Below are 13,071 nucleotides of genomic sequence, written 5' to 3'. Positions count from 1 at the left end.
TATCAAATCTCGCGCTATTTGCCGTTGTCATAGCAACACTGACGCTCCCGCCTCTCCTCCCTGTTGCTCATGCGCATGCGCGAGAACGAGCGGTGGATGCTGGGACATCAGCATCCACCCGAACAAGGAAGTGCCTGCTCGTGGGCTTATGCCCACAGTTAAAATGGCAAATGATCAGAACGGGGAATATAACTACATATTTAGCACAGAATGGCAACGGAGTGGCCGCGGAAAAAAAAAAAACGTGAGTTTAAACAATAACTGGCATTCACCATTTAAATAGCCCTTAAAAAAAAAAGTTTTTCTGTGGGAGATCCGCTTTAAGCAGATCCACAAAGCTTTTAAGCATTGTGATTTCTGCGTAAGTTCCGATTTGCTTGCGCAAAACTAGGGCTGGTTTTACAATGTGGAAAGTTAGTAACACCATGTAAAAGCCCATTCAAGCGACGGCATTTGGTATGCATTCCTGAGGGAGAACTCCACGGCAATTTGTAAAATCAAAACCGGCATGGGTTCCCCCCCAGGAGCATACCAGGCCCTTAGGTCTGGTATGGGTTGTAAGGAGACCCCCCCTACGCCGAAAATTCGACGTAGGGGGTCCCCTTACAATCCATACCAGACCCGTATCCAAAGCACGCTACCCGGCCGACCAGGAATGGGAGTGGGGACGAGCGAGCGCCCCCCCCCAACCCTTAGACGTACCAGGCCGCATGCCCTCAACATGGGGGGGTTGGGTGCTCTGGGGCAGGGGGGCGCACTGCGGGCCCCCCCACCCCAGAGCACCCTGTCCCCATGTTGATGAGGACAGGACCTCTTCCCGACAACCCTGGCCGTTGGTTGTCGGGGTCTGCGGGCGGGGGGCTTATCGGAATCTGGGAGTCCCCTCAAATAAGGGGGCCCCCAGATACCGGCCCCCCACCCTAAGTGAATGGATATGGGGTACATCGTACCCCTACCCATTCACCTGGAGGCAAAGTGATAGTTATTAAACACACAACACAAGGGTTTTTAAAATCATTTATTAGTCTGCTCCGGAGGCCCCCCCTGTCTTCTTTAGCTCTAATACCAGGGGGGGCTTCTTCTTCCACTCTCCGGGGGTCTTCTCCGCTCTCCGGGGGGGGCTTCTTCTTCCACTCTCCGGGGGGGGGGTCTTCTCCGCTCTCCGGGGGTCTTCTTCTATCTTCGCCGCTCTCCGCTGTTGACTCGGCGCACCCCGGTTCTTCTCCAGCTGTCCGGTGCCTTCTTCTTCAGCGCTGGCTGCCTGCTATCTTCGTGTGTTAGCTCAATTACTAGCAGGCAGCCAGCGCGGTCTTCTGTGACGTCATCTTCTTCTCTTCTCTTCTTCTCCCTTCTTCCGATGTTGACTCGACGCCTCTTCTCACTGCAATGATGGAAGCGCGCCTTGCATCCCATTTATATAGGCCTCACAGTCCCATCATGCTCCGGTAGGTACCCACGTGGTGGGTGCCTACCCACGTGGGTACCTACCGGAGCATGATGGGACGATGAGGCCTATATAAATGGGATGCAAGGCGCGCTTCCATCATTGCAGTGAGAAGAGGCGTCGAGTCAACATCGGAAGAAGGGAGAAGAAGAGAAGAGAAGAAGATGACGTCACAGAAGACCGCGCTGGCTGCCTGCTAGTAATTGAGCTAACACACGAAGATAGCAGGCAGCCAGCGCTGAAGAAGAAGGCACCGGACAGCTGGAGAAGAACCGGGGTGCGCCGAGTCAACAGCGGAGAGCGGCGAAGATAGAAGAAGACCCCCGGAGAGCGGAGAAGACCCCCCCCGGAGAGTGGAAGAAGAAGCCCCCCCCCGGAGAGCGGAGAAGACCCCCGGAGAGTGGAAGAAGAACCCCCCCTGGTATTAGAGCTAAAGAAGACAGGGGGGGCCTCCGGAGCAGACTAATAAATGATTTTAAAAACCCTTGTGTTGTGTGTTTAATAACTATCACTTTGCCTCCAGGTGAATGGGTAGGGGTACGATGTACCCCATATCCATTCACTTAGGGTGGGGGGCCGGTATCTGGGGGCCCCCTTATTTGAGGGGACTCCCAGATTCCGATAAGCCCCCCGCCCGCAGACCCCGACAACCAAAGGCCAGGGTTGTCGGGAAGAGGTCCTGTCCTCATCAACATGGGGACAGGGTGCTCTGGGGTGGGGGGGCCCGCAGTGCGCCCCCCTGCCCCAGAGCACCCAACCCCCCCATGTTGAGGGCATGCGGCCTGGTACGGCTCAGGAGGGGGGGGGGTGCTCGCTCGTCCCCACTCCCATTCCTGGCCTGCCGGGTAGTGTGCTTTGGATACGGGTCTGGTATGGATTGTAGGGGGACCCCCTACGTCGATTTTTCGGCGTAGGGGGGGTCTCCTTACAACCCATACCAGACCTAAGGGCCTGGTATGCTCCTGGGGGGGGAACCCATGCCGGTTTTTTATTTGAAAATTGGCATGGAGTTCTCCCTCTCAGGAATGCATGCCGAGCGACGCTGTCAAATTTTTTTTTTTTTCCCGGCGCGTATTTTTTTTTTCACCCGTCGCAACTTTATTGTCCCGTCGCAATCCACAAAGCCCGGCGTAAATTACGTTCGCGCGCTGCACGTCTGGAAAATTACGTCACACGCATGCGCAGTACGGCCGACGGGGGAGCGCGCCTCATTTAAATTGTAATCGCCCCCCGGAGAGGAGGACCGCCTTGCGACGGAGGCACTTAAGTTACACGGCGTGTAATTTCTAGGTAAGTGCTTTGAAGATCGGGCACTTAGGTAGAAATTTAACGCCTGTGTAACTTAACTGCTGAAAGTTAAGTTAGGCTACGTTTTTGGGAATTTGGCCCGTAGTTCTTACATGAACGAGCGCCGCAAACCAGGAAGTGAATCAGAGAACAGAAACTAGAACGCCGGAGGTGATATAGATGAAGGAATTTAATAGGTATTTACTCGTTTTTTAACAGAATCATTACACTATTCTGTCTGTCTACCTTTCAGACATTCATTTTAGGCAAAACATTTGTTTCCTTTACAACTCCTTTAACTAAATATGTGTTTGGTTAAGACCCCTTTCACACTGGAGCGTATTGTAGGTGCTATAGCATTAAAAATGGCACTCCGCCCTCTCAGGCAGTGCTTTGTGATCGATCTGTATAAAACATAAACGTGCATTAAAATGCATGAGCGTGCTTAAAAAATTGATGTGCATTGCCTTCCTCTATGCAAACGTGTGCGTTAACCACTTCAGCCCTGGAAGAATTGGCTGCCCAATGACCGGGCAATTTTTTGCGATTTGGCACTGCGTCGCTTTAACTGACAATTGCGCGGTCGTGCGACATTGCACCCAAACAAAATTTACGTCCTTTTTTTCCCACAAATAGAGCTTTCTTTTGGTGGTATTTGATCACCTCTGCAGTTTTTATTTTTTGCGCTATAAACAAAAAACAGCGTAAATTTTTATAAAAAACCGGGGTTGCCATCCTGGGCCCTGGGGACCTCCGGACCCCTAAAAAAAAAAAAAAAAAATTGTCCCTTTAATAAAAAATAAAATAAAAATATATTAAAAAACATTTTTTTTTTGGGGGGGGGGGGGTTGCCATCCTGGGCCCTGGGGACCTCTAAAAAAAAAATTGGGCCTTTAATAAAAAATAAAATATATGAAAAATAAATAAAACAAAGGGGGTTGCCATCCGGGCCCCTTACAGGTGTACTGCTTGTACCCCCCTGATGGCGGCCCTGATAGCATGGATAGAGGAATCTGCTTGTTTTTTTTGTTCAGCCCATAGGGAAAATAAATGATCGCTATGTGGTCAGCTTTAGAGGCATTTCAAACTGAATTAGGGTGACCACATTTCCAAACTACCATTCGGGGACACCCTCCCTTCCCAAAAATCAGCTTGTGCTGTAACGAATCACAGCACAGGGATTGGACACAAGAGGCAGGATTTATGATTTCTCCAATCACAAGCAGGGGGCGGGGATTGTGCTCCTCCAGGCATTCCCGGCCAGCACAAGTACTGTCAGTGAGCAAAGCGGTGATGTGGTGGCCTTTTTTAGGGGCATCAGATTGGCCCGGGGGGGGGGGGGGGGGGGTTGGCTGTGTCAGTTTCATTCCGGGACACTGTATTGTCCTGGAATGAATGTGCCCGGGACAGACCTGAAAAATGCGGGACTGTCCCGGGCAATCCGGGACACGTGGTCACCCTAAACGGAATGCCTTTGAAAACATGCTGCATCAACACAAGCCATTGGGCAGCTATACACAACCAAGCTTTTTTTAGCTATTGTTGATAAAGTTCTCTTTTTCTTCTTTTTTTATAGGAAGGTGTTTTGCTAGCTGGAGGACCTGGCGGGTATTCCTTTGAAGGTAGGTATTCCACTGTAGCTTAATAAAAAAGCAAGTTTTAGGTCTCTTTATTTCTATTGGTGTCCACATATTCAGAATAAAATGGCCAATACGCAGAAGAAGCCAATGACTTTTAAAAAAATTGCAACCAAAAAAAATGTTTTCCCCCTGATAGCTGCATAGATATGCAAGCCTCTATTCCACAAGGACCTTGAACTGTGACAATAGTGATTTTCTATATACATATGTTGTGCTTTTCTAAACACATATCTTAACCCAAAAACGTAATATTTCTCTTCCGTTCATGGACGGACACAGCAGCAATTGACCTTAGAGTATTATCCTTCCTTTTAGGAGATTGACTAGGCAGAAAACAGCACGTTAAGTGTTAAAAACACTTCTCACAGTACAGTACCTCCCAGGGGGCGGATCCCCCGGGTACATCCCTCTCTCTGCCTCATGCAGCCTCAGTTTTTTTCTGCCTAGCGAAAGGAGATGACATGGCTCCTCTGGGCCCATGTGCTCTGGAGATTTTTTGCGATTTTCTCGCTTTTCTTTTCTTGTTTCCTGCTTTTTTGGATCCTGGGATCTACAATCAACTGCCGACTGGGTGACAGGCTGGATCCTCGATCCTTGTAGTCCCCCCATGTTCGTCCATCGAACGCGTGCCGGCCTTTAGCTACGCGCTGGGCCGTCCATGACATGCCCCGTTGCTCCAGGGGTGGCTGCTGTGTCCGTTCATAAACTCAGAGAAATTGATTTTACGGTGAGTACAAAAAGGCTTTTTTCCTTCAGTTTCACCTTGTGATCCTGCCAGTAACACACTTCCTGTCATAAGGTGACAACATTCACTCACTGTAATGCATTAGGGTAATAAAGGCTCATAGGCTAGACTTGCTTTACCAGGACAACCCTCCCACTACTCCTTACCTGTGAAGGTCTCATGCAATGGCCATTATCGGCCAGATCCACAAAGAAATTATGCCGGCGTATCTATTGATACGCAGCGTAATTTCAAAGTTCCCGCGTCGTATCTTTGTTTTGTATCTACAAAACAAGATACGACGGAATGAGGGATCGATCCGACAGGCGTACGTCTTTGTACGGCGTCGGATCGTAGGTGTATATTTACGCTGGCCGCTAGGTGGCATTTCCGTCGAATTCCGCGTCGAGTATGCAAATTAACTAAATAAGGTGATCCACGAACGTACGTCCGGGCGGCGCATTTTTTACATCGTTTGCGTTCGGCTTTTTCCGGCGTATAGTTAAAGCTGCTATATGGTGGCGTACTCAATGTTAAGTATGGTTGTCGTTCCCGCGTCGAAATTTGAATTTTTTACCTCGTTTGCGTAAGTCGTTCGCGAATAGGGATTTGCGTAGAATGACGTCACCGTCGTAAGCATTGGCTTGTTCTGGTTTAATTTCGAGCATGCGCACTGGGATACCCCCACGGACGGCGCATGCGCCGTTTAAAAAAAAGTTGTTTACGTCGGGTCACAACGTATTTACATAAAACACGCCCCCATCACATCGATTTGAATTGCGCGCCCTTACACCGCCAACGCCGTTTTTCAGCTCTTTAGCGCCACCCTTTGGGCAACTGCTTATGTTGTCTTATGGTTAGCATTGCTTCCTGAGCATGCGTGTTTGTACTTTGGATTTTCCGACATTGCACATTTATTGTCGGAAAATTTTAAAGCATGCTATTTAACATTTGTTGTCTGAAAATTGTCCGATGGAACATACAAACGGTCGGATTTTCCGACAAAACCCTGCCATCACATAAAAATCAGATGCATTAAGGTGAAAAAATATCTGTGGATTAGCAGCCCCCCGTTTACTTACCTGACCCCTCATAAGTCCCGCGCCGTGAATGTGCAGGCTTCTTGGCTCATTCATTGGTTGATTGAAAGCAGCGCAGCCATTGATGCTGTGCGCCGGTGGACGGGGCCGAGTGATAAAGTGAGCGGCTATAGCCACCGGCTGTATCACTGGAGCACTCCCGCAAGAACTGACCTCCAGCTCGTTCTTGCGGGGAGTGGCCGAAACAGCAGCCGAGGGACTCCAGAAGACCAGGTTCAGGGCCACTTTATGCAAAACGAGCTGCACAGTGGAGGTAAGTATAACATGGCATAGGTGTGCGCAGCCTATTGCATTAGGGTGTGCACCCCAAAGCTCAAACACACATGTGTGTGTATATATAATATGACAGTAGGGCAATGAACAGTGTCGGTAGAGCAGTAGACGATGTCAGTAGGGTAGAAGTTTACATAGTTACATAGTTAGTCAGGTTGAAAAAAGACACAAGTCCATCCAGTTCAACCTCAAAAAAATAAACCAACAAAATAAAAAAACACAATACAATCCCATACACCCAACTCCATACCCACAGTTGATCCAGAGGAAGGCAAAAAACCCCAGCAGAGCATGATCCAATTTGCTACAGCAGGGGAAAAAATTCCTTCCTGATCCCCCGAGAGGCAATCGGATTTACCCCGGATCAACTTTACCTACAAATCTTAGTACTCAGTTATATTCTGTACATTTAGGAAAGAATCCAGGCCTTTCTTAAAGCAATCTACTGAGCTGGCCAGAACCACCTCTGGAGGGAGTCTGTTCCACATTTTCACAGCTCTTACTGTGAAAAAACCTTTCCGTATTTGGAGGTGAAATCTCTTTTCCTCTAGACGTAAAGAGTGCCCCCTTGTCCTCAGTGATGACCGTAAAGTGAATAACTCAACACCAAGTACACTGTATGGACCTCTTATATATTTGTACATGTTGATCATATCCCCCCTAATTCTCCTCTTCTCAAGAGTGAATAGATTTAGTTCTTCTAATCTTTCCTCATAGCTGAGCTCCTCCATGCCCCTTATCAGTTTAGTTGTCCTTCTCTGCACTTTCTCCAGTTCTCCGATGTCCTTTTTGAGAACTGGTGCCCAAAACTGAACTGCATATTCCAGATGAGGTCTTACTAATGATTTGTACAGATGATATCTCTGTCTCTGGAGTCCATACCTCTCTTAATACAAGAAAGGACTTTGCTCGCTTTGGAAACCGCAGCTTGGCATTGCATGCCATTATTGAGCTTATGATCAACTAAAACCCCCAGATCATTCTCCACTACAGATCCCCCCAGTTGTACTCCCCCTAGTATGTATGATACATGCATATTCTTAGCCCCCAAGTGCATAACTTTACATTTATCAACATTAAACCTCATCTGCCACTCAGTCGCCCAATTAGACAGAGCATTGAGGTCGGCTTGTAAATTGGAGACATCCTGCAAGGACGTTATTCCACTGCATAGCTTGGTGTCATCTGCAAAGACAGAAATGTTACTTTTGATCCCAGACCCAATATCATTTATAAATATATTGAAAAGTTGGTGTCAGTAAAGCAGTGGACAGTGTCAGAAAGGCATTGGGGGGAATCTGCCCAGCACAGGGTGATTAGGGTGTGCCCAGGCACACCCGGCACACCCTGTGCGCACGCCTATGCATGTTTGTTAGTGCCCCGTGCACACGACCCGGTCCGAAGCTTCGTGACCGCGCCCGTGGGACCCGATCGCCGTGGGTTTCCCGCGATCGGGTCACAGGAGCTGAAGAACGGGGAGAAGTGAGTGTAAACAAACCTTCCCCGTTCTTCTCTGTGGCAATGTTCGTCTGTTCCCTGATATAGGGAACGACGATCACTGACATCACACGACCGGCCCCGCCCCCTACAGTAAGAAACACGAATGAGTTCACACTTAACCCCTACAGCGCCCCCTAGTGGTTAACCCCTTCACTGCCATTGTCATTTTCACAGTAATCCGTGCATTTTTATAGCACTTTTCACTGTGAAAATGACAATGGTCCCAAAAATGTGTCAAAAGTGTCCGATGTGTCCGCCATAATGTCGCAGTCACGAAAAAAAAAAATCGCTGATTAGTAGTAAAAAAAAAATTATTCATAAAAATGCCATAAAACTATCCCCTATTTTGTAAACGCTATACATTTTGTGCAAACCAACCGATAAACGATTATTGCGATTTTTTTTTTTTTTTTTACCAAAAATAGGTAGAAGAATACGTATTGACCTAAACTGAGGAAATTTTATTTTTTTAATATCTTTTTTGGGGGATATTTATTATAGCAAAAAGTAAAAAATATTAATTATTTTTTCAAAATTGTCGCTCTATTTTTGTTTATAGCGCAAAAAATAAAAACCGCAGAGGTGATCAAATACCACCAAAAGAAAGCTCTATTTGTGGGGAAAAAAGAGCGCCAATTTTGTTTGGAAGCCATATCGCACGACCGCGCAATTGTCAGTTAAAGCGACGCAGTGCCGAATCGCAAAAAGGGGCAAGGTCCTTTAACCTGCATAATGGTCCGGGTCTTTACCGGTTAAAGAAAAACTTTTTTTTTTATCTTTAGTGTTCCTTTAAGATATAAAAATGTTATAGCAATGTTCAAATTGCATCTCTTAAGGATTTAAACGTTGACTGTGTTCAAGTGGAAACCCCTATTAGTGGGTTAAATGTTTACCCAACCAATAAGTAATTCATCATTTTATTCTGGTGCCAGTGCCTCATTGTTTTTTCTGTCATCCAGGACTCTACGTTACAATCCCTCTTTCCAGTATTCTGGGAAATTCTGCAGTGATAAGGGAATTTCCTGACCTCTACATGTCGGAGGAGAATCGGCGTGTGTCTAACGCCTATAAAGGTATAAAAACTTGAGAGCATTCATAGAGAATTAAAGAGTTTTATGCAGCATTTATAGCAATATATATATTAGACATCGCAACCAAGCTACAGTATTGATGAGTCTAGCCAAGTGTTCGATTTATCGCTGCCGTAGATGTAAAATAGCACTAGTATCATCACAATGGATAATAGTTTATTATAGAAAATGAGCCTGCCAGTCCTGTGTGTACAGCCAAAACATTTTCAGACTAGGGAAAAGTTTAACCTCTGTCAAGTTTGTATTGTTAGAAAGAAACAGAAATGGGAGGCTCTAAGAGTAACAGTAGATTAACCATACCTCCCATCTGTCCCTGATTTGGAGCAATGTCCCTCTCAGGGGAGGGCTGGCAGGGGGGGCAGGGTGGAAATCTCCCCCCGGGCTGGTGACACTATGCACCACCACCGGCCACCACTACCAAATGCTGTTTTTGCAGAGCAGGAATATGCCTGCTGGAGCTCTGTTAACACAGGTCACAGCTGCTGCTCACCTCCCACTGTGCAGCCGTGCCTGTGTCAGCTCCGAGGTAGATGGCTACAGAGCTGAGCTATGTCTCATTTCACACATAGCTCAGCCTCAGCGCACACCAGCGCTGACATCCCCTTCTCTCTCTGCACAGACACGAGGAAAGATAGAGCTCATCTGCTACTTCTCCTTCTGAGTCTGCCCTGCCCACACTCCATGGGCATGTGTGGGCACTGGACAGGAAGTTTGAACCCAAAAAAGCATCAGACAGCCTGCCTGCGCCTCAGCCTCCATCCTGGAAAGTTATATTTAGAGTTACGATTGCCCTGGGGTGGTAATCAAACACCCCTTAGTATAAGGTGCCACATCCTAAATAATGTAGATATATAGAAAAAGACTGTGTAGTCTGAGACTAAGAGAAAGTGGACTTTGTAGGCACCGGATTTAAAATGTATAAGTAATTTTAATTTTAACAGTACAAAAGCACAAAAACACTGAACAATTGCTCAAATTAAAGAAAAGGAAAACAAAAAATACAATAAGATGCACAAAGAACTCAATTCCTATCCCTTTCTGAAGACACCGCTGATAGCCACAGGGCTGGATGTAAGAATTACACAATGAGCGCTGGGTGGCGTTGTAACTTCGAGAGGTAATACAGGATGAGTTTTGATAAAATTGGGATTCAGCTCGACATGTTTCGCGACGTTGTCGCTTCTTCGGGAGCTTCTGGGTATTTAAAAGACAATACAATGTTGCCATTAGAGATATGCATATACATAAATACAATACAATATTGTTTTACATTGGGCATATTGTACATAAGTACATAGAGGCCTCTGAGCATGTTGAAGAAAAGCATTTTGACTGTGACCATAATACTCACCGAAAAAACGGTGTTTAGTAACTTTAGAGAATGCTCAGCAGCGTCCTGATACGATCAGACCATTTGCCTTAGGAGATGGAATAAGATACCATGGGTCACACCCACACATTGACCATGCTCAGTCGGGCAAAATTGAACCAGTTGGGGTATCTAAGAATGGATGGTAAACAGAAGTAATGGGTCCAAAAATGAATGGGACCATAGAGGATAAAAAACGGAATTTAGAAAAAAGGAAAAGGCAGGTATAAAGAGAATATGAATAAAACAGTATGTATATATATTTTTTATAACTAATATGGCATACCTTAAAAAGAGGTATAGACGCCTGGGTATTGAGAAGACAATTCCAGGAGTTAGAGAAAGGGAACACCCTTAAAGAAAAATTATTGTTGGGACAGCAGAAGGAAAGCAGTCCATATGAATCCCCTCTTGGCTGTAAAAAATCCAAAAAGTAAAGAATGAAAAAAATATATATATGAGTATAAAAAACAAATGTAAGTAGTCTTGTTAATTGCCAAATGATAGGCTTAATATTGATGAACACTTAATTTGTAAGAAATGTTGTTAATGTTTTTAAACAAAACCTAGCATTGTGCAAAATGTTGGTGCATTAACAGTCTATTACCTTAATTGTGGAAGACTGGGTAACAGGTCAATTCAAAAACTGCCACAAGATGGCAGCGGTGAGCGTTAAGCTGATGCAGGGAGAAAAGAAACCCCCAGGGAGGAACAGCAATCAGCTGTTGAAAATACAGAGAAAAACGCTCTTAATGAAGGCATGGTCATATACAAACGCTAACAAAAGTAATGAAAGGAAGAATGTACATACCCAAAGTTTTGCTAACAGGTGGGAAAATCGTGGGCAGTGAGATGGCGTGCGGTCCCGCTGGGCGTCCGTCCTAGCTAGCAAACAACAAGAGCACCTGCAAACACAGGCTCTTGTTGAGTTTAAATACCCCGCACTGATGACGTCATGTAATTGACAGTCATCCGGCTGGCCAGAGAAGGATACACCGCGCATGCGCGTGCGCATGCGCACAAGGAGCCGCGATTGGGCTTATTGTAGAGATGAAAAAACGGGTGTACATAATATGGTGTTTCCCAGATGGAAAGAAAAATAGGGAAATAATGACACCATATTAGAGATGCCATCACATGGTCTAAGGTCTAGATGAAAGACATCTGACCAGACAATGTGATGGCTTACCTGGCCACTGGTTCATTCGCTCAGCGGCGCATGGTACTGTGGTGACTAATGGTAGGACATGCATTGGTCTGAACATAAAAGAACGCTGGGTGAGCAAACTGTAAGAAAAAAATGAGACATTTATATAAAAAACATGCAAAATACATGCGTAACAATGTTAAATCCATCATACGATGGACGTATAGGGAACATTAATATATGGTAATCTTGATGCTGTTTCTACCTATTTAGAAAATAAATGAAGAGACTGCACAATATTTGTCACAGACAATACTTTAAAACCTGGAAACTGGGAAAGGAAAATGGAGATGGCCAAAAATAGGGCCAATTTAGCCACTAGAACAGACTAGCTGGATACTGTAGCTTAATCAGGTCATAGGAACTTGAGATAATGATTTTATCAAATTTATCTGTAATAGAATTTTTGATAAAACAAAAACAAAAACAAAACAAGAATGAAATCCACGTTTGTTTCGGTTAATGATAATCAAACCAAAAACGGGAGCTCAAACATCAAACATCAGCTAATATTGATTTGATGGGTGAATCACTGGGTATGGGAGCTGCCATACAGGTCCCTCAAAGGAAGGGCCTGTATGACAGCACCTCATTGATCCCAGGTAATTTGGTGGCGCCCAGACGCTCTATCCACAGAGTCTCTCTCTGAAGAATAATTTTGTCCCAGTTCCCCCCTCGAGGGTCACGTGGGACAACCTCCAAAACAAGGAATTGAACAGAAGAAGTATCAAATTGATGAAACAACCCAAGATGGCGACTTATGGGTGTGAGCATCTTGGCATTTTGCGAATAGTAAATGTGATCGTAAATTCTTTTCCTCAATTTGCGTAGTGTTTTACCAACATAATAGGCCCCGCATTTACAGGTCATTAAATAAATGACCCCCTCGGTGTCACAGCTGGCCTGAAAACGAGGTCTAAATGTTTCCCCATTGGGCAGACTAAATTTGGTGCCAGCTTGCACCCATGGGCAATAGGAGCAATGGCCACATTTAGAGATACCTAGACTTTGATTGTGGGTCAATGGATTGGTTTTAACTTGGTAGTGGCTTGATGTTAATTTATTTCCAATTGAGGTGTTCTTTCTAAAAACTATTTCAGGTCTGTGTTTGACATATTTGCCGATGGTCACATCTTCGCTCAAGAGGTGCCAGTGTTTTTCTAGGCAGCTGCGTAGTTGGTAGTGTTGGGACGTATACTTTGTTATAAATCTGGTGATTTGTTGGTCTTTGTTTTCTTGTTTATGGGGGTGTATGAGAGAGGGTCTATCTCGATTGAGAGCTTTGTTGAAAGCTTTCCTCAAAAGAGATTTGCTGTAACCTCGCATTAAAAGCCGAGAGCGCAGCTCATTAGCCTGAGATCTAAAATCCGTATCATGTGTACAATTCCTCCTTAGGCGGATGTACTGAGCATACGGGATACTGTGGATGAGATGTG

At 45.6% G+C, this 13,071-nt stretch overlaps 1 protein-coding gene across 1 annotated transcript in view; it reads left to right on the top strand.

Moving 5' to 3' along the window:
* LOC120919600 (integrin alpha-IIb-like) overlaps window positions 1–13,071 on the top strand; it is a 91,779-nt gene that overhangs the window by 24,969 nt on the left and 53,739 nt on the right. Inside the window, exons 6-7 of the mRNA XM_040331820.1 lie at window positions 4,308–4,353; window positions 8,928–9,041. Of these exons, the coding sequence (XP_040187754.1) occupies window positions 4,308–4,353; window positions 8,928–9,041 (160 nt within the window). The remainder of the gene's footprint in view (window positions 1–4,307; window positions 4,354–8,927; window positions 9,042–13,071) is intronic.

This window comes from Rana temporaria, chromosome 12, assembly GCF_905171775.1.
Source record: "Rana temporaria chromosome 12, aRanTem1.1, whole genome shotgun sequence".
Taxonomy (NCBI): Eukaryota; Metazoa; Chordata; class Amphibia; order Anura; family Ranidae; genus Rana; species Rana temporaria.
The sequence above is the reverse complement of the archived record's forward strand: the minus strand, read 5'-3'. Positions and strand labels throughout refer to the sequence as shown.